Genomic DNA, 21,638 nt, shown 5'->3' with positions numbered 1-21,638 from the left:
GCATATTTATTGAACATTTGTTATATTGTTATTGAAAAAAACTATATTGCAATAATTATTGTTTTATTTTACAGCCCTATTGTAGAGTTTAGCTACATAACAAGTCTCACATCACCTGTCAGATCTTTAGTCTGCTGATATAGCATTGACGTTAAAACAAACATAATCTACCACAAACAATTGCTCAGCTGCTCGGCAGGACCAGCAGACCCCCAGTGCTTAACGTTAGTGGTCATTGTTGTGATACTAGGTCCAACGACTGACAGCAGATTGTCAAAGTGTCTCATCTAAGCCTTGAACTGACCATTATCCAGGCCAAGCTCCTGGACTAGCTGGTGGTAACGTTACTCCTGTGATTTCTCCTCTTTCTGAGGTTCCATGTACGTGTACCTCAGTTTCCCTGTGTCCAGGGTTATTAAAGATCACCTCTCATCCCACTCACAGCCAGAGCTGACTGGTCTTTTAAAAGTTGTGGGCTACTGTGAAAAGCTTAGTCTAGTCTTAAAGCTGTTCCAAAGCAAGCCTGCAATTTAAATACAAGCTCATATTTGGTCCATTATGTTGACACTACCTCCACAACTGCTTGTCATTAATGGTTTGGCAACATTTCCTTTTTCCTCTAGTTTTCCATCTAATAACTTTCTCCTCAAATATGGTGTAAATTACACCAACTATGGCCAGACTACAGCTGAAAGAACCTCTACAAACCTTCATGAGATATAGCCACCATAAAATAGTAGACAGAGGCAGATGACCTTTGGCCCTGACTAGTCCCGGAGCCTCAGCCCTGTCATCACATTGTTGTCAGACTGAGAGGCTTAAGGCTAGACCAGCACACAAACATAATGACGTGACTGGACCAGAGAGAGACAGAGAGAGGATGGGAAGCTCCCATTCTACACAGTGAGCCTGAAGACGCTGCACGCTATTCTCAAGCAGACAATACTGTTGGACAGATGGCCAGGGCATGCAGAGCACACACACACACACACACACACACACACACACACTTTCTCTGTCTGGTGAGACCAAGAGGAAAACAAAACACGTCACTTGACATGAGTTTCAAAATGAAGTACCCAAAGAAACACAGAATAACTGTTGTGCTGTTGAACGTAGATCACATTTTGCAGCTTTTTCAAGTATGAAAACTAGTAAATGAATAGTGCAGACTGGAAGTCAAAGATAGGCCACAACATGACATAACAGGACAGTGGGTCAAACACTACCTGAGCTGACAACGACTCAAGAAAACCCACGTGAAACGGGAAATGACGCCAACCTACACACGAAACAGCTGTTGTTTGTTATTATAAAGATAGAAATTATAAAGACAAAAGAATCAGGGTGAAAGGATGGATTAGTACACGCAGGTAGCAGGGATCGTCTGAGCTACAGAGAGAGCTGGAGGGGAGTAAAAAGTGTTTTGCAGTGAAAAAGTAGCTGCCTGCTCTCATTGGCTGGATGTTTGGCATGTTAGATATCTGACAGACCAGATGTGTCAGAAATGTGTCGGGGAGCCGTTTTGATGCGTCGTTGTGTAGCTCACACATAAAGACTGGCGACCGCCGATCGACCGCTGATTTACCCCCGATCACAGCCTGACGGTCTCCGAGCGGCAAATCGGGCTAAAAATTGTGTAGTGTGAACTAGGCTTAAGAGACATCAGATTAAATGAAGAGGCCAACTACAAGTTGAAAACAATCCAAATCTGCTCTCAGTCACAGCTCTCAGGTTCAGCAAGTGCTAGCTCGTTTGTACGGACTTAAAATGAACATTGACTGAGGCTGTGTGATAACAGCTGAGACTGATGCATGACGCTGATGTCATGACATTTTAAACCTCAATATGATGTGGCATTTCTGCTTGAAAAATGACAGGAAAAATTGTAAAATCATTTCAGAACAACTGTCTGTTTATCAACCAGTCAATTAATTGACTCATTATTTCAGCTCTACTCTGAGATATAATAAAACCTAAATGAATAATAATAATAATAATAATAATAATCTTTATTTGTAGAGCACTTTTCAAAAACAAGTTACAAAGTTCTTTAACAAGTGTAAAGAATAATACAAAAACAATACAAGATAAAAGCAAGAAAACATTGAAAAGACTAAAATACACGTTTAAGATAAATATAAAATTAGTAAAATACAATAAAATAAAAGGGATAAAATAAAGTCAAATAAGATTGGGAAAGGCTCTCCTATAAAAGTATGTTTTAAGAAGGGACTTAAAAGAGTTCACTGACTCAGCCGACCTGATTTCCTCGGGCAGGCTGTTCCAGAGCCTCGGGGCCCTGACAGCAAACGCTCTGTCCCCTTTAGTTTTCAGTCGAGACTCTGGAACAGACATCAGACCTCTGCCCGAGGATCTCAAGGTACGTGCTGGTGTGTATGGGACCAAAAGTTAAGAAATATAACAAGGCGAGAGGCCATGAAGAGCTTTAAAAGTGATCAATAGAATTTTAAAGTCAATTCTAAAACATACTGGGAGCCAGTGTAATGAAGCTAAAATAGGAGTAATGTGGTCATATTTCTTTGTTCTGGTTAAAAGCCTGGCAGCTGAGTTCTGGACAGTCTGGAGTCGATCAGTAGATTTTTGGGTTAAACAGGTGAAAAGGCTGTTGCAATAATCCAGGCGTGATGAGATGAAGGCGTGTAAAATGGTCTCGGTGTCCTTAAAAGTTAACATAGAAATATAACTAAAATTCGATCTAAGTTGATAAAAACATGATTGAACAAGCTTTGTGGTGTGCTGCTCGAAATTTTAATTACCATCAAACCAAACACCAAGGTTCTTTGCCACAGGCTTAATGTGAAGATTCAATTCTTAGGGAGTTGTTGTTGTCACTCTCCAAGCTGTGCTGAGCTTTATGTTTTCCGTGTGGGAAGTGAGTTCTGAGCCTAGATACCAAACATCAGCACTGTACATATTCTACATCTACATAATAATCCATTTTAGCATTTTATTTTCTATTTTGGCTGTACTGAATTAGATTAGATTAGGTTTTATAATATTTTGACAACCCTCGCATGTAATGCTGTCACTTTTTTTGTGGTTGACTTTGGCAGTAAATAAATAACCACAATACTGTTTGATTGCATGTGATGTAGAAAAGCAAACTAAACTCAGAGACGCTACGCAGGCTCTGCTTCTGTTATATGGAAACCTTTCACACGCTCTTTGTTACCATATGCTATGCTGTGAGAAACAAAGACAAAGCACAGGAAACTGAGCAAGCAGGACACACAGCACAGCTGGCAGCAGAGAGAAAACTCTGCCTCAGCAGTGTTCCTAGCAGGAACACACTGTCACACACATCCTTTGGGTGATTTACATACTGTATGTGCAAACCATAGACTGTATGATGCAAACACACACAGTGGTTTATTTGTTCCATATTTATATTTAATAAAGCTGCTGTGCAAATGCTCCATTTGGCTGATTTAACCATTTCCTCACTGGACCCATCCCAGCAGGTGACTGGGGCTCTCACAGTGATGTCGGACAAAACAATGCACTATTATTGTCTCCTTGACGCGCCTTTTTTCCCACAGAGCTTTCGGTCCATTATGTGTGCTGGAATGTGGGTATTCCTGACCAGGCGGCTTTTCTGAACAAATCCCAGTGATACTAGGCCAGGGCTAATTGTTTTTTTTTTTACAGCACTCTTTAATAGGAGTGACGGTGCTCGGTTTTAATTGGCATGGGATCTAGCCTGGTGCTTTGTAACATTTTCAAATGAACACAAATCACTGCACCAACTGAAGAGATTTCATTTAAAGTTAATGAGAGCCAAGTGACTAAAGAAAAAACTTATTTGGGAAAGACATAAAACAACTCGTAACTTTGGCAGCGCTGTCAGTGACACTGACATTCAAGCCAGAAGACATATTATTATTAATCTTATCAAGTGCCAAGTCAAACCCCTTTATAGTTATGGCTTAGTGAAGGACTATTTGAATTAATTATTAGAATTGCTCTTCTCCACACTGACTCTGAAGCAATGTCTTCATAGCGTGACTCCCCTGTAAGAGATGGGGACAGACAGCTCTTATAAGGCTTCAGCAGTCTTACATTGGAGTTTACAGAAAGAAAAAGATTTGTTAAAATCTTGTGCACAGAGGGTAACTTTACAGCCCCTTAAATTGATTAAATGATATGCAGCTTTTATCTTGTGTACACAAGTAAAGCTAATAATATATTGTGCAGAAAAATGATCTCTTGAGACTATGGGGGCTCCATATGAGTTAAACAAATCTAGTGGCTATATTCCAAAGTCACAAACTTTTTATTATAAAATTCCCTCTTTGCGTTTCTGGACAGTATTTCCTTGCGGAGCTGCAGTGGAGGAGTCCTCCATGTTAGCTGCTTGTTCGTTTGTTGCTGGACAAAACAAACAAAAGACCTACATGCAACTGCCATGGTAAAAACCATTTGTGCTATTTCATTACAGAAAATCAGGAGTTAGGTGTTGTAACTATCTCTTGGTGAACAACAACCACCGCTAGGCTAATCGGCTAGTATACAGTCTATGGTATTTTCTCATCTAACTCTTGGACAGAACGTAACAAGTATTTCCCTAACCGATGGATGGAGAAATCCAATTCCATGACAAATACCATGATGTGGAGCAAAAAATGACACAGCAAGTAACTAACTTTAGCTAAGTTGTAGGTTAGCAGTGAAGCAGACTTGAAGCTAACATGCAGAGAGGACGAACCGGTCCCAGAGCATCGACTGTATAAAAGAAGTGGACGTAGTCATTGTGACCCCACCCGTTGGTTTGTGGACTGCCGTTTTGAAGCCTCGAGTTTGGACGATAGAGCGCCGCCATGTTGAGTTTTTGCAACCAGCGGCACCGGATGTGACCATATATGGAGACAGTGGAGCTAACCGCCGTGTGCGGAGCTAGCTAGCTTGCTTAGCTAGGTGCAACTGTAATTCATGTTATTCATGTTAACTGTCATTTTAACAGCTGACAATTTTGTCTAGTGAACAACAGTCTTAAAACTAAATGTACTCACCAGAGAAAGTGAACAGCCGACTCGTAATATGCTTTTTCAGCGGTGCTAGTTAAATTTACACTAGACTTATTGACAGGTCGCCATGGTAATGACTTGTTATGGTCTATTTTCAGGAGCATAATTTACTAAGTGAACATCATGTTGTATTGAAGAAGACACGTAACTAGCGATTGAGACCATAAACTCACTATGAAAGTGTAAGTGTAAAGGTAATAAATCAGGTGAGAAGTAGCCTTATTTTACCATTATTTCTAATGGAACCGGACTTCTTTTTGTAACCAGAGGAGTTGCCAACTGCTGGCTGTTCGATAGAATGCAGGTTTAAGGGACTTCCGCATTGGCTTTGTGTCTCAGACCGGAAGCTTCCCGCTTGTCTCAGAGGCAGCAGAACAGCACCAGACAGCGATACTCGCAGCTCTTCTGCTACTGTAGCTAACATCACAACAACAGCATGTCTTGGCCTAGAAAGTAAGCTGAATGTCAGTGGACAAGTCATTTAACGTTACCTGACACACAAATCCTGGCTGGAATAGAGTTGGGTGGCTTGGTCCGGTCCACTTTGTTTCCCATTTACAGAGCCAGGGCTGTGTACAAACACCAAATTGTTTTTCAGCGCACATACAGAATGGACAGCTAACCGTGAGGAGACATTCGCTGAATTTGACATAAAGACGTGCACTGGATTAGAATCACTTACCCCACCCCAACCTATCCTTTAAAATGGGTTTCAAAACCCTGGAGCAATACAAACTTCTGCAAAGTACACTGAAGACACACAAATTGGAAAAAAAAGAAAAGAAATTCCATACATTAATTTTCTGCCACTAATCAGGTTCAGGTGCGTTTTGTGTAATCACTAATATCCACTTTTAATTTGGTGAAACTGCCCTAAAAGATTCCCCATATGCATAGCCTAAATAAATGGCCTCTGCCACACATCCCTTTGTTTTTCCACCAGCAGACAGTGGATTCTGTATAGAAACGGGCACATTCTACCATGGGCTGTTCAAACCTTTTCATAGCTCCACACACACAGACAAAGACCTTCCCATGCTGCCTCATTATCATAACAACACAGGCTCTCCCTCCATCGCACGCTGTAAATCCGTCACACACACACACACACAAAGAGATGCCTCGCACAGATACATAGTGAAGGGTCATTCAACTTTTCATTCAAATCAACTAGAAAACCTCCAACAAACACGCACAGCTTCCTGGATGTGAACTAATTACCCACAATGTTCACATAAAATATTAGATTATTAGATTAGATTAGCTATGTAGGGAACGGGATTTTGATTGGCTAAAGACAAAACCTGTTTTATCACAATGAATTCAAACATGTGGAACAGTTTTTATTTGCACTTTCAAAGTCATGGCTCAAAGGGAAAAAGCTAAGTTGGCTGTTTCTAACTTGGGTCATTAACCTGCAGTTTTCTTCCTATAAAAACACACAGTACATTTTCAAGTCCTCCCACGTGGCTTTTACCCTCTTACAACAGCAGAAGTTATGGGTCTCCAGAGGACCATTGAGAGGCTGTATATGAGATAGTTATGGATTGCCCCAATTACAGGATCTTTCAGGAATTAAAACCAGCAATGCTGCACTGGAGGAAAGACAACAGTGGCTTTTATGAGCTGCAGGACTGGGAGAAGAAATGGAACTTCAGACAAATGTACATTTAGCAGAAGATTTTTTTCCTGTATTAAAAATACATTTTTTAGGGGTCTAAATTCTAATGCAGGTTTTTAAGGGTTAATTTTAGCAAGACGAGTCAATTAAGAGCAGTTTCTTATAAACAATGACTGCCATGGAAGTCAAATGGACATGAGTCTGTCAATGGGTAAAGGAGAAGGATAAATAAAACTATTTCTCATGGTTTAGGTTCTAGGTTCTTTAGTTCCAATGTTTTAGTGTTAGGAGAAAGCTTAATACTACAGCATACCATGACACTTTAGACAAGTGGTTCTTAACCAGGGGGTCGAGATCCCAATAACAGGCGGTAAGATAAATCTGAAGGGGTTGTAAGATCAACAGCATAGCAAGGCAGAAAAGCACAAAACTATGCTAACTTTCCTCAAATCAAATTGTCACATCTTTCTTGTCAATTATTGAGTATTAAGTCTAGAGGTGTAAAGTAACCAAGAACTGTACTTCATTACAATTTTACTGGTTGCTGGTAATTCACTTGAATTCTACTCCATCACATTTTTTAACAGATTTAGTTACAAGTTACTTTATAGATTTTGCTCACAAAACAAAATCAGCAAATGAGTTATGACGTATTAAATATATACGTAAAATGAAGCTACCCAGCAGCAGGGGTGGGCGATATGGCAAGAATATATATATATAGATTTATTTCAGGCAGGATAACGATTCACGATCTTATCACGATTCATTTTCATGTTGGTTTTTAAGACTGTTTTGCAAGTTATTGGTAACTTAAAAAGAGAAAAATAACACAACTTTATTAAATCGTATACAATGTAGCCTAATATTTAATTCAAACAAAGAACTGATTCATTTTGTTCTCGTAGGATTTTAAAGATTTTATTATAGGTCTATATTATTTGATTTGATCTTCTCATGATTCTTAGTAACGTTAGCTGTTTTAGCAAAAAGTAAATGTATCTGTTCTTCAAGATACTCTGTAAATCATCTCGGTTCTGTTTTCCCAGCTGTTCTCTGTGTTCGGTTCTGTTCATGCCATATTCACTTAGAGTAAGGTGACCAGATTTCTGAAATGAAAACCAGGGACATTTTTGGTTTGGTGGTCAGTATGTCATTAAAAAACATAATGTTATTGTATATGAAATAAAAAATGGGGAAATTTTGGTTTTAGAATCTCAAAGATAACTTAACTTTACAAATAATAATCTCTCAAATATAACTCTTCTGAATGAAATCAAGTCATTTTGAGGCAGAATCTACCATTCAGTCAATGAGTCACTTTCTGGCAAGTGGAATACTGCATTACGTGGGTTGTACTGGCCATTTAAAGGTATTTCAAAAGGTAAAAAGGTCTGGATTGGTTGGTACACAGCCAGTTAAATAATGTAGAGTCATAAGGATAATTACAAAAGAGAGCTTAAGCAGTAAGTCACATTAATCATAGGCTTCATTTCGTTTCCAAATATAAACAAGGATATTACACATATCAAACATTTACCTGACACTTTTATCCAAAGCGACTTACAGTTGCTACACGTCAGAGGTCGCACACCTCTGGAGCAACGAGGGGTTAAATGTCTTGCTCAGGGATACAATGGTGGATGGGTCACAGTGGGGGATGGCATGTTATGTCTGTTTGATCCAGATAAAAACAGCTTTAGACACAAAAAGACTGGGCAATACAGCTTTAACATGGCGCTCACGCTCCCGCGGACGGCAATCTATTTTCTGCGGATGATCACTTTTCAGCACGACACCTGTGTGCTCTGCTGTCCAGTCTTAGTGGCAACGTAAAATCGGATTTCAGGTCTGTTAACACCTTATACAGTCTATGATTAACACACATTTAAAAACAGGGACAGCAGAGGAGCCAGGGGACATGGGGACCTTTAATGTTATGACGCCCAACAGTTCCAGTGTTGCCTTTGTTGACAGAGGAGGACCCAGGCAGCTGACTAGCCATGTTGACAGAGCAGCTGTCAACTGCGTGTGTGAGCACATAACTAAAATTGATAGATTGTGCACTGTAGCACGATACTAACAATCCCTCTAAAAAAGGTAGATCGTGGAGACATTTTAATCATCCACGATCTAACATCGTAATATCACACACCCCTACCCAGCAGTACATAAAGACATTAAAATGAGCTCCATCTCTACCAGCTGCAGTGATTAACACATTAATGCATCAATAATTAGAATCCAATTTTATAATATATTATTGTAAAATGGGCCATTCTGCATAATAAGTGTACTTGGATGCTAATACTTTTGTACTTTTACTTAAGTACAATTTTGAATGCTGGACTTTTACTTGTAACAGAGTATTTGTACACTGCAGTATTACCTCCCTGAAACATCTGAGTACTCCTTCAACCGCAGGATCCTTTTACTCCTTCAGGCCTCTAAAAACTGACATACAGGTAAAGCAAGTTTGCTGATAATGTATTGATGGTTCAGACTCGCAGCACTTTGTTAGTGCTTAATGAAGAAAAAGCTGACTTCAGAACTTTAAACACAAGACGCAACATTTAGTTTACTAACATATAACAGGAATCTTTCCCTAGCTGAACACTAGCCTAAACCTAACCGCACAGGACTCAGGATGCGAACCCTGGTCTCTGCTGTCAAAGCCTTGAGACATTTGGGATTCTGTCCAAGCAGCTATTACATTTCCCATCATAATGTAAGTGGGAAAACAAAATAGTATCATATAAAAGTAATGTCTAGGAGACAGGGTAGCCATTGCTTTCTGTTAAGAAAAAGCACAAAAAGTTTATTTGATAAGTCCGGTGGAATGAATCGAGTTGCTGAGGTTTACACTGACCCAAATAATGCATCTGCTTCCAGGTTGTTCCAGATTCTTAAGTGGCGTGTTGACTTGTGTCTCTCTTTCATGTAACTAACCCCCAAAAATGCATGACTAAATAAACAATGACACGGTAGATTACTACAATAGGTGGGGGGTTCATCTGACCTGGTTGCTCCTGGAAAACTATTTCACTGCTGCGCTCTCCATCTTCAGGTCCTGCAAGTTTCTAACAAGGCACTGTGCGCATAGACACACCTGATCTGCCTGAAATCTGCAGCGTCAAAGTACAACCCAACACCAGGAAGCCACAGCTGCTCACATCTTTCATCAGGGGCATTGATGAGGTCAATGGGAATTGATGAGGTCAATGGGAAATTTGAGATATCTGAGCTGTTTATGCCACCAATAGATCACTATTGGCTATGTGTGACCAAACCAAACCACCTGAATCCCACATGAGGAGAGCTTAACTTTTATCAGGGACTACTAAATTTGAATTTGAATAACAAATATGTAAACTTTAACATGCTAACAGCAGGTCTATCTTGAGAGACATGCTGAGTAAACTTCCAAAAGTTTTCCAGAGAAATCTGGAGATGACAGGAAGTTGCACTTTAACGGAAGAAAATACAGGCTTTCTTTCTAGCGCAATCATTCTATGACTCACTCTATGTGTTAGACTAGAAATAAAAGCCTAATTATTAGCTCAGTCTGCACAGTAATATTTACTTTGCACACTGCTCACAGTGCACCGACAAATCAGACTTGAAATGAAACAATAAGCTACACTTTTGTATTAAAACACACAATAAACAAAAAGTATATTTTAAAATGTAAGATCAGTATAGGTTTGACGCCTAAACCATGTATGACATATGACATAGATTTTAGAGAGACAATGGTCCTTTTTAAGAACTGCAGATTTCCTCCATTCCCAAACTGCTACTTCAGTCAGGCTTTGCAGATTCTGGTGACCTCAGCCTCAATACACACCATTTCCAGACAGACAGCTCCGATGAGTGAGATGTGTTACCGTTTAAACGTGTAATGGAAAGGAGAACTGCGTGGGACCAACAACACACTGAAGTGGCATCTTGTGGTTTTATGTAAGAGTTACAAAGAACATGTCTCCTCAGGATTTCAACTGATTATATCACCCCTGAAACATTTTTCCAGGATGGATTCTTTCTCAGGCTTCTCAAACTCATCCAGATCAGCTGAAGCCATCAGATGTACACACCTACTACAGGATCTAGTGGACACTGCATAATGTCCAGTGTGGGTTCCTTTTCCTGTTCCTGTTAACTGAGCCGGTTCCTCTCAAGGTGGAACTGTCAGAAGACTAAAGACAACAGCTAATCACAGTAACGCACGACTTGAAACAGTGACCTGCGCCCACATGCAGGGCTGCAGATTGAAGATTTCCACAACGGAGAGTTGAATGATGTTGAATGATAAGTGCCTCAATGTTTCAGTTCCCCTGAAATCCTAAGAAAAGGCATCAAACATAACAGAGACCAAATAGAAGGGAATGTCAGAGTTCTGTATCCCAGTGTTAAAACTGTATTTTACTTCCTAAAGGTGGATCACAGTGCCTCACTTTAGATTTAAACACTGCAGGTTAGGCTTCAAACTGTAGCAGCACTCCAATTTAATAGTTTGACGTTTTGGGAAATATGTTTATTCACTTTTCTGTATGCTAAGCAAAGCTAACCATCTCTTGGCTTCATATTCATACAGTATATTTCGTACAGACATGAGAGTGGTGTCATCTAACTCTGCAAAACAGCGAATAAACGGATTTTCCAAAATGTTGAACTGTACCCTAATTATTTATAATGTAAGTCATGATTTTCCCCGTATGCTTTACTATGGCTTTTTAAAGGTTAAGGAAAAAACTTTCCACACTGTATTCTGTATCTGCTTGTTCAAACCCCTTATTATATGATGCTGACGCCAACGCTTACTCTATGACACTATGTTACTCTATGTTATTTAGTGCAGCCTTTACATCCATTAGAAGTATTCTAAATGGCTTGTGCAACATTTTATACACATTTCCTAAAAATCCAGCCTGACATATTAGGTACCTTTGTGACATTTGGGTGCACACTATAATTTAGTGTAAAGTTTTAATGGGTTCTTTAATTTCTGTGTAGCATTTATTAGCAGTCTACACATTAAAAATAGTTCACAGTGGTTAAGAGTCAAAATACATGTTAAGGTCAGTGGTGCAATGTAACTGAATACTGAGCTAGAAGAGCTGAACGGGTGCAGGACAGATGCAGAGCTGGCCTTCTTTCTTTTGATCCAGTCAGTAACATCTTATTAGCTGCTTGCTGTGTCTTGTGTTGCTGCGTTTGCTTGATGTTTGGCTGTGTTAGCAAACTTGTCGACTTTCACAGACAGAGGTTTAGCCGCTAGCTAAAAGTTGATGTTAGCAAACTAGAAAACACACTCAGACATCAGTAACGTTACTCTGCTCTTGCGTCGGTTGCTGTCTAGCTTTGTTAGCTAGCTTACCACCCAAGTTTAAAGCAACATTGTGCTGCTGCTGGTGGAGAGAGGCGACGCTGTCGAGCCAGAGCCGGGCGAGCAGGCAACATAACCGGGCTCAGCCGCCTCTATGGACATACCGTTAGCTAATGAGAAAGGCGAAGAGACCAAAGAGGACGCTGACGAAGAAGAAACAGAGAGTGACCAAGCAAGAGGGTGCCGGGCGACGTGTTGTCGCATTCACATGATGTCTGACTGCGTTAGCAAAGTTGGCGTAATGTAATCATAACAAAAAGCACTTGTACAGCTGGCCTTAGTTACAACAGCGATTAATTACACTGAAACGGCAGGGGCGCCAAATCAAACAAAAAAACACATCTTACATAATGTTGCTTTAAATTACCCATCAGGATATAAAGTTGTTCAACTGAGCTCAACATACATATTAATGCAGCAGTAATATTTATCCAGAAACATCAGGTGAAACACTGACAGTGAACATTTTACTCCACTATGACTACTTTAAGTACATGTTGCTGACATACTTTTACGAGTAAGTTTTGAATGCATGACTTTTACCTGTAGCGGAGTATTTTCACTGTGTGGTATTAATACTTTTACTGAAGTAAATGATCATACCTCTTCCACCACCTTTGGTTAAGATGCAGTTATGCAACTGCAAGGTCTATGCAGGCGTGGGAAGCAGAATTGAAATTGAATCTCCCCATTGAAACAAGACCTGAATGTGACCCTGATGACAGTGTGAGAGAAAGAACTGGTGCTGGGGGACTATCTGGATGCTCTGGCTCTTATCACAGGGGTCAGCAAAACACACTCGGAGTCTTATCTCCATGGTGGCTGTGCTCAACACTGCACATTGGGCGTATTCCAAGAATCACACTCAGAGAACAGAACATTTAGTGTAGTTACCAGTTAGTACAGAGTGCAGGACAGGAGAGCGGTGCAGCACACACACACACACACACACACACACACACATCAAAGAGAGCCACAGCTGTTGGAGCAATCTCTGCACTGCTCAGGTCGGACAGTGTGACAGATTTGAAAGGCTTTCAGTTTTACAGCTTTGTTCCAGAATGCGTACTTTCTCATTAGGATCGATCACTTTAGGGTTAGAGTGATTTATAGCACAAAGTGGTCAAAGTGACCACAGGCGGGATGCACTCAATTTAAAAAGACAGAGTCTGTGTGTACGTAAGCCGATAACAGCTGCTTAAAGCAGTGAAGGGTGTACGCTTCTTTCTGAAACTTGCTTTGGGCTATTAGATTGGGTCTAGAGCTGATAGCCAACCTTAAACTTTATGAGTTTACAGGCCACAGCAAGGGTGCAGGAGGGAGCTAGAGATCTTTTTGAACTAACTTGTATCGGAATTCTGAAAATAAAAAATTCTGGAGAAAATTAGAGAAATGTCATCTGAATAACCCAGACCCCAAAGTGACACCTTCATAACACTTGTTTTATCCAACCAACAGTCCAAACCTTGAAATGATTAACAGACAGTTATTGAAATCGTTAAAAGCAGCAAATATTCACACATGAGAAGCTGGAATCATGAAATGTTTTTAAATGAAAAATAGCTTAAACCATTATCAAGACAGTTGATAGAATAGATTGCCAATTAATTGTCAGTCGATTAATTGATAGTTGTGTTGCAAGCATTTTTTTATTTGTGCAGTAACTAGTAACTAAAGATGTCAAATAAGGTAAAATTTAGGTAAAATGTACAATATCTTCCTCTGAAATGTAGCAGAGTAGAAGTAGAAAGTGGCATGAGAAGAAATTACTCAAGTAAAGTCCCTCAATGTTAACTTAAATAAATAAATATATATGCCGGTTATATCCCCCCACTGGTCCACAGCATTAAGTTTCCAAAAGTATCAGAAGTTGGGAATTAAACGCCTTGTTAGATTCTTTGGTTTATTTACTTTTAATTAATCTAGATCAGGTTCAAACTTTTATGTTTCCCACATTAAGTTATGTAAGTGGGTTGAGCTAAATGCTAATGTCAGACTTACTCTGATTTAGCTAACAGGCTAACAACAACAATGCCATCATGCTGATGTTCATTAAGTATACTGTTAACTATGTTAACTCCAGCATTGCTATCTTCATGTTCACGTGTGAGTTTGCTTCTATCTAGATGGATCACCGTTACCGTTAACTGCAACACAACTCAAGAGTAAAACACATTTGGCAATCTGTGGTTTAAATAACCAGCTGATTAACTAATGATTAGTGATTTACACATGGAGTACTCAGCTGCTCGCTGTATTAGAAATAACCACATATCAACTGTCACAACAAACCTGGATGGAATGATAGCTATGTGAAACAGAAACTGCCAGCAATTCAAATTGCGCCCCTCCTGACCCGAATTCCACATCAAGATAGAGGTGGAGAACATGCAAAGACCTGAAGACAGCCCAGAGGCCAGTCCACAGGGAAGCTCAGAGGAGTCCCCAAACAGCTTTAGTGCATTTAATTTTACATTTGTCAGGCCTATATATATTCTCATTTAATACAGACTTGAAAAGATGAACCCATTCTTTAAGAAACACCCACCGGGAATAATGAATATCCATTCCAAATTTCATTGCTTTTCCAGAAACCATAGTATAGACAGACAGACAGAATGACCAAAATCACAAGCAGTACAGAAAGTATGGAGACTAGTGGTTTACTGCTCACTCTCCTCACACAAAACGCTACAAAATTCAGTCTATGGCTCATTTTCAGCCTGGTATTTGTCCTTCTGTGTTCTTTTTCTCTTCCCTTCTCTCTCTCTCTCTCTCTCTCTGTCTCTCTCTGTCTCTCTTTCTCTCACACACACACAGACACTGTCACATGTTGTGTTTAGTGATACTGCAGACGTAGTCAACAGCCCGTGTGGAAATACTGCATCTGTTTGGCTGAGTGCGTCATTTATTTGTGTATTTTGATGAGCCATTGAGAATTCAACCAACTTGATTCAAGCTTTTTTTTACTCATTACATCAGCAAACTCTGTTGTTAATATGCAGATGTGTTTTCTTTTACAAAAGGAAAGCAATAATTGACATAATCAGCACCTTACATGGATGGTTAAGGGCACTAACTTTCATCTTGTAATGACATAATTATGTGTGCAGCCTTCTAATCCATGCTGAATAGTATTCAGAATATGTTCCCCTCATTATTGTCTATTATTAGATGAAGGCTATTATTAGCTTTAGCCATTTTAATTATTTCAGTAAAATGCGGCTTTAAGTAAAAAGGCAAAAATGAATGTGACGTCTGGTCTACTGAGTGTGTTTATTTCTTCAGCTGGACCTGCAAGTGACCTGTGTTAAGGACTTGGCCTTCCAGCCTTCCTGCCTGGACAGGCACTGACTGCAGTCCTGAGGATTAGGCTCCAATGTTCTGAGCTTATCATGAATTCAATTTGTCAAATTGAAAAGAAGATTGGATTATAGCATCAAAGAACCAGTGTTCCCTCTCAGATCAGATTTTGGTGGCTGATGTATAAATATTACTGTATCATACAACTGCTCACAACTTGAGCTGTGTGTCATTTGGAATTTTTCAATACAGATGCCACTGCGAGCGCTGGATTTTAGCACAGATGCCAAAACAATACATTTTTGAGGAATATAAACATTGTCTTTCAACCATCAAACTGACCAAATACATCAGTGTGGAACACATAGAAGCTATTAAAGAACTTTACCTCTATTAAAAAGTTAAGGATTTAAATGAAGAAATATATATTTGAGGAATAAGTGAACACAAATCGGGCCATTAGTTTAAGATAATTGGTGGAAATTATATGAGGCCCAGGGACTCAGTTTTATAGGCTTTGGCCAAAACTGAAGAAAAAAACTAAGCTGGATTCAGGGGGCTATTAGCTTAGCTTAGCATAAAGAGTGGAAGCAGTGGACACAGCTAGCCGGCTGTCCACATTAAAGAAAATATACCAACAATGTAAAGCTTGTTAACATGTTGTGTCTTGATTGTTTAATTTGTACATAAACGGGATGCGAACGAGTCGGCTCTATAAGCCAACAACAGTAGCTGGCTCCCGTCTGAGAGCCAATTTCTTACTTTTTGCTACAAATAAGAATGTAATTTAGGCAGTGACAGACAGAAGTGGTATTAAATGAAGAGCCGTTTGAGAGCTGAAAGAGTTGGCTCTCGGAAAGGAATGGAGCTATGAGATCCAGCTCCCTTCAAAGAGCTGTAATTCCATCACTAGTTTGGTACCACTGGGCCTCCCATAACCCACACATGCTGCATTTGCCAAAGACACTCTGCCCTCAACCAGCTAAAGATCAGTTTTGGTATTTCCAGCATGAATCCCTACACCAAACCCTTTCACGCTCATGAGTTTAACATTTCAAACAAATGAGCTCCCTTTTAATATAATGAAATTCCAGCTGATCAGTCTGATTCAGACGGTTCAGTCCAACAGAAAGCTGGCCTTCACACTACAAGCTACCTGGACTGAAAACATGTTGTTGCCACTAAAGAATACACTGTAAATGCATGAAAGACACACATCCACCTGTGCAGACATGTTGCTGACAGACTGCACAGGCATTTCCAGTCAGGCACTGAAAATGCACAGCACAGCAGTGGCAACAAGTGTGAGGCAGGGGAGGCATGGGACTCAAACAAACAACCATCCTTAAAACACTGAAATTCAGGGACATTGGCAAAAGCAGTAAATGAAACCCAGTCCATGGAAGATAAAAAATCAACAGCGTGATTCCCAAATCTGAACGCTGAACAACCCGGGAGGCTTTTGTATAGGGATGAACCGATCTGATACTGATATCGGATACGATACTGACTCAAACAGCTGCGTTGGGTACACTGTTTCCCACAGAATGGGGGGGGTGGGGGTGTTGAATCTATTCAAATTAATTACACCCGTACTACATCATGCGTCAGCCGTGCGCTGGTAGGACAGCTAACATCGCATGGAGGGAGCTAAAAACAAGGGGTCATTTTTTTTTGTATCACAAGTGGTCGCACTGCCACGTAACTTCTGTTTAAAACATAGCTTGTGGCTGGAAACGTTACATTAAGTTGAAAAGAACTATGTTACACATGTCTACAGATAATATGGATGAAAGCATTAGGGTAAACACACCACACGTCAGAAATTCATAAACTGAATATTGGGACACACTCACCTTGCAGTGCTTGGCTTAAATACAAGTCCTGCTCTATTAATGCCATGTTGCCTCAACAAAGAAGATGGCTGCACTAATAATACCCAAGTATCCACAACCTCTTATACTCACAGATTAATGGTATAAATTGTTGCAAACAATACTACAACATATTTATTTCACTGATCAGGACTGACAGCACTACCAGCATTCACAAGAGTACTTCTCCAAACCAGAAAAACAAGTACGTTTACCAGTAGGCTGTGGGCCTCGCCAATCTGTGAAATGCACGCTTGATCGCCATCTAAGCTTTTTGTCTCTGCAGAAAACATACACTGAGACCTGCTGGAATGTGTCAAAGACAGGAGTTAGCATGCCGCTGACTGGCACCTCAGCTGCCACCCACCTCCTGCTTTCAACTGAATGACTTGCTGACGCGACTTTCAGTTACCGTCCTGCTGGCTCCACTGAGGTGCTAAATCCTCATTAGATCTGACTTCATCCAAAATGAGTTGAGGTAATTAGGACGGGGCCATCTGTGCCAGGCCGGCCCGGGCCAGACAGTGTCACAAAGCAAGGTGACTAGAAGGCACCACCTCAGATTTTAGATATCATGGAAGATAAAACTATGAATTAAGGTCCGGACTGAGGTTTGAAGTAGAAATAATTATACATTATTGATTGTCCTCCTCCTGGTGTTGGCTACGAGGTTAGAAGGTCATGTGTTAAGTCAAGCACTGCTGCCTTTCCCAGAATGTACTGGGCATGGAGGCAGTGATAGACACAGGGTAACAGAGCTCCTATGCTGTTCTTATGTTTTATGTAAATGTGGTATATTATAAGGCACAGGCCCTTTCTGTTCCCACACACAAAGCCATGTTTCATTAACTTGGTAACAGGCATTTGGTCTAGAGTCATCACACCAGCAATAAAATCCGTTATCACACTGATGTGGAAAGTAGATTCTCACCTAATATTTCCCTACAGTTAAGGTTAACATTGCATTTGTACATTTGAGGATACACTGGTACATCGCTCTGCTATGGGCAGCACACACACACACACACACACACACAATACTGTCTTGTGAAAACCATGTATCTCTAAATTGTCTACTCTAGAAACTAATCATTACACATAACATAAGACATTAAAAAAACCTTTTGGCTCTCTGAAAATGCATTTTTCAGAGAGTCAAAGTTTTTTTTTATGTCTTATGTTATGCATGTAATAAGAAGTAAGATAATGTTCTCATCCCACAAAGGATCATATAATGCTTCAGTGTATCTGGAAAATTCAAATTGTCAAAACCTGCCGCCTACATTAGCCAAAATGCAACAGACAGCTGGATGGGAGATAGTGGTGTGTTATGCAAGTTGTAACTTATACATTCAACCTGATCCATGATGCTGAAGCAGTCTGCTTGTTCTGTATGCAGGCTGTAACATTTGGAACAACTTTATGTTCTTGACTGTACAAATAGGAGCTGGATAAAACCTTGACTCATCTCGTGGTCTTCAGTGGATGGAGGACATATAGCACATAGGCTATGAGCATCTGCTGAAGACCCCGAGCTGCGGTTGAAAGCTCTAGGTAAAATCAATGAGCTGACCTTGATGTAAGATTATTTTTGTCATGTTTTCTTGCTTTTGAAGATCTCTAATGCACAATTGGTGCTTGGGTTGGCAGAATGAGACGTTTGACTTATAGCCTATGCTTTGTAGTGTACATTTAAGATGTATGCTCCTGACAAGGCTGGTGCAGCTGTGATTATTCGTAGAAATCACCATGGGTGCACTCAATAAATGATGGATGACCACTGGACTGCAGTTTGGCAACTGATTCAACAGCATTAACCTGTCAACATGGCAACTCCTTGACATAACAATACAGAGTTAATTTTGTAAGCCAATCACAACGATTATTATTGTGTTGTGTTATTATTGTGTCTATTGGATATGAAACAGAGTTGTGTTATTATTGTGTCTATTGGATATGAAACAGAGGTTGTGACTGGTGTGACATCAAAGAAGTGGTCCTGTAGTTATTTTGGACCTCATGGTAAACCACCCGGCAAGTGTAAATCTATATAAAATTATAAGGATGATAATTCAAATAATTACAATAAGGATGTAACTGGATCAAATATTTATGAAAATTAGATTTACAGCCCTGTCCCACTCAACCTGACAGTGTTAGATAAAGCGGAACAGGGCATTTCAGGTTGAGTGGGACAGTTTTAATGCTAATGCTAGTAAGCACAGTGCTGCAGTTTCATGAAAAAAAAGATAATGTAATATAATAATGTATTATAATAATGTATCAAATTTATGGTTGGTAATTGCTTAAATACACTAGGCTACACAAAAGATGGCACCCATACAAAGAAAAGATTAACAGAAAGATAGAGGAATTAGTGAAAGGGGGCCGGGCATATGGAGAAGATAAGAACAACAATGTAGGAAGGGAAGAAAACTCAACAAGTGGAGGGAAGAGAAAATGGCAGTGGACGTTGAGGAATATAAAGGACAGGAACCTAAAGTACAGGAACCTAAAGTAAGGTTTTTAGCCAAGGCATGGAACACCCTGAAACTGACATTACAAAAGTGAGTGAAAGGGCTGGTGAGAGGCCATGCATCAGGTAAAAGCCCCAAATAGTTTCTGAAATGCATTTATTAACTTAACTTACATAGCCTAGTATTAATAAACTGAAGATATATAGCCTTTAGACTACTCACAAACATGATTTCTTTTATGCATAGTTGAATATTTTTAACTAAATTATATCTCTTTGAGTTACTGTACACTAACACATTATATATGCTGTTAAATGTTAATATAATATTAAAATGTCTAATAATATGTTATTAAATGTTGTAAAAAGTATTTCTCATGTGTTTAATGTTTAATTTTAACTATAAATAATATAGTGTCCCACTTCATCTAACAAAGTGTCCCACTCAACCTGATTGCTTCCAGTTTGCCGAAAAGGGTGACAGATGATGTTTAAAGATAAACAATTTGATAATAAATAAATTGGCTTAATTTCACCATAGATGTCTTCACAACAACCTATTTAAACAAAATACATGTAATACATTCTAACTGATTTAGGTAATTAAGGCACTTTACCTGACTTCATCCTATGTGTTGCAGCTTGTATGTCAAAAGCTCAAACATCTCAAGTATCAAGAGCAGCCTAGTCTACTTTATGTAGCCTATTAATTCAGCCCGAGCATCACTTACCGCTGAGCCCGGCTCCTCTGTGGAAGGGGGACAGGTCGTCCATAGACCTCCCCTGAGATGCTGTCTTTCCCTCAGGTGCTTTATGTATGTGGTTGTGGTGGTCGGGACTGCCGATGCTTCCGGTGCTGGATGTGCTACTACCATCCCCGACGTCCCGAACCGGCACCGAGCCGTTCAGGTTGCTCAGACTGGACTGGCTGTCGATGGAGCTCCGGGATCCGGCTCCGCTCCTCTCCTCGTCCAGCATGAGGACGATTTCCTTCAGCTCCGTGTTCTCCGTCCTCAGCGCGTCCTGGCTGGCCTCCAGCTCCTTCAGCTTCTGCTGGTACAGCTCGACATCTTTCCAGAGGACGCTGGCCGTGTAGCGGCCGAACCGCTGCCACTCCCGGGACACGGTCTTCCCCTTCTGCCGGTCATCGTCCAGGAAGCAGCACAGCTCCCGGAGCTCCAGGTTATCGTCCTGCAGTTTCTGATTGACCTCTTTCAGACTCCGGATCTCGTGAAGGTGGATCTGCAGTCTCCGGTTCACGTCTTTCATCATGTTCCCGTGCTCCAGCATCAGGTCCATGTTGCGGCTCTCCAGCCTCCTCAGCCTCCGGATCAGCTCCTCCTTCCCCAGTGTCAGCAGCTCCTCGTCGGACAGCTGGCTCATATCCGCCCCGTCCATAGCCCCACTGTTTCTAATGTTGTCCTAATAAACGGCGAGTCTTGTAACCGGTCTATAACGGCAAAGTTATTATGAAATCAGACCCATGACATAGCCTAGTCCGCACCGGGCCACAGAGACAGACCCGCAGGCTCAGACCAGGCTGCGCTGCCTGTAATCCATCCGAGGAGCAAATTCCAGCAGAGGACTGTTCGTTGGTCTCACTTTCTTAAACATTAACGATGCAAGTTAGTTTTGGAGACGCGAGGAGACCCTGTCCGAAGCCAGAGACCAGAGCCGGTTGGTCCTCGAAGTGGAGGAGCATGGGAGGAGACAGACAGAGAGAGAGAGAGAGAGAGAGAGAGAGAGAGAGAGAGAGAGAGCTCACCCCACTTTACAGAATGTAACACAGTGTCCTCTGCAGGCAGCCCCACAGACCTGAATCCAGGATCCTGCGTTTCTAACATAAGGGCCACCAGACAGCGTGGTGGCCCTTACGCGTCCACGGCCAATGTTGGCTGGTTCTCTTCCACTAGCGCCAACTAACCCGCTG

At 40.6% G+C, this 21,638-nt stretch overlaps 1 protein-coding gene across 1 annotated transcript in view; it reads right to left on the bottom strand.

Annotated features, from left to right (window-relative positions):
• ccdc85ca (coiled-coil domain containing 85C, a) overlaps positions 1 to 21,418 on the bottom strand; it is a 35,204-nt gene extending 13,786 nt beyond the window's left edge. Inside the window, exon 1 of the mRNA XM_038728174.1 lies at positions 20,440 to 21,418. Coding sequence (XP_038584102.1) covers positions 20,440 to 21,106 — 667 coding nt within the window. The 5' untranslated portion in view covers positions 21,107 to 21,418. The remainder of the gene's footprint in view (positions 1 to 20,439) is intronic.
• Positions 21,419 to 21,638: the final 220 nt, after the last annotated feature.

The sequence above is a fragment of the Micropterus salmoides genome, unplaced genomic scaffold (assembly GCF_014851395.1).
Source record: "Micropterus salmoides isolate LMB-PRFRI ecotype aquatic unplaced genomic scaffold, ASM1485139v1 Ms_hic_scaffold_19, whole genome shotgun sequence".
In the NCBI taxonomy this organism is placed as follows: Eukaryota; Metazoa; Chordata; class Actinopteri; order Centrarchiformes; family Centrarchidae; genus Micropterus; species Micropterus salmoides.
This window is presented reverse-complemented; position numbering and strand designations above follow the sequence as displayed.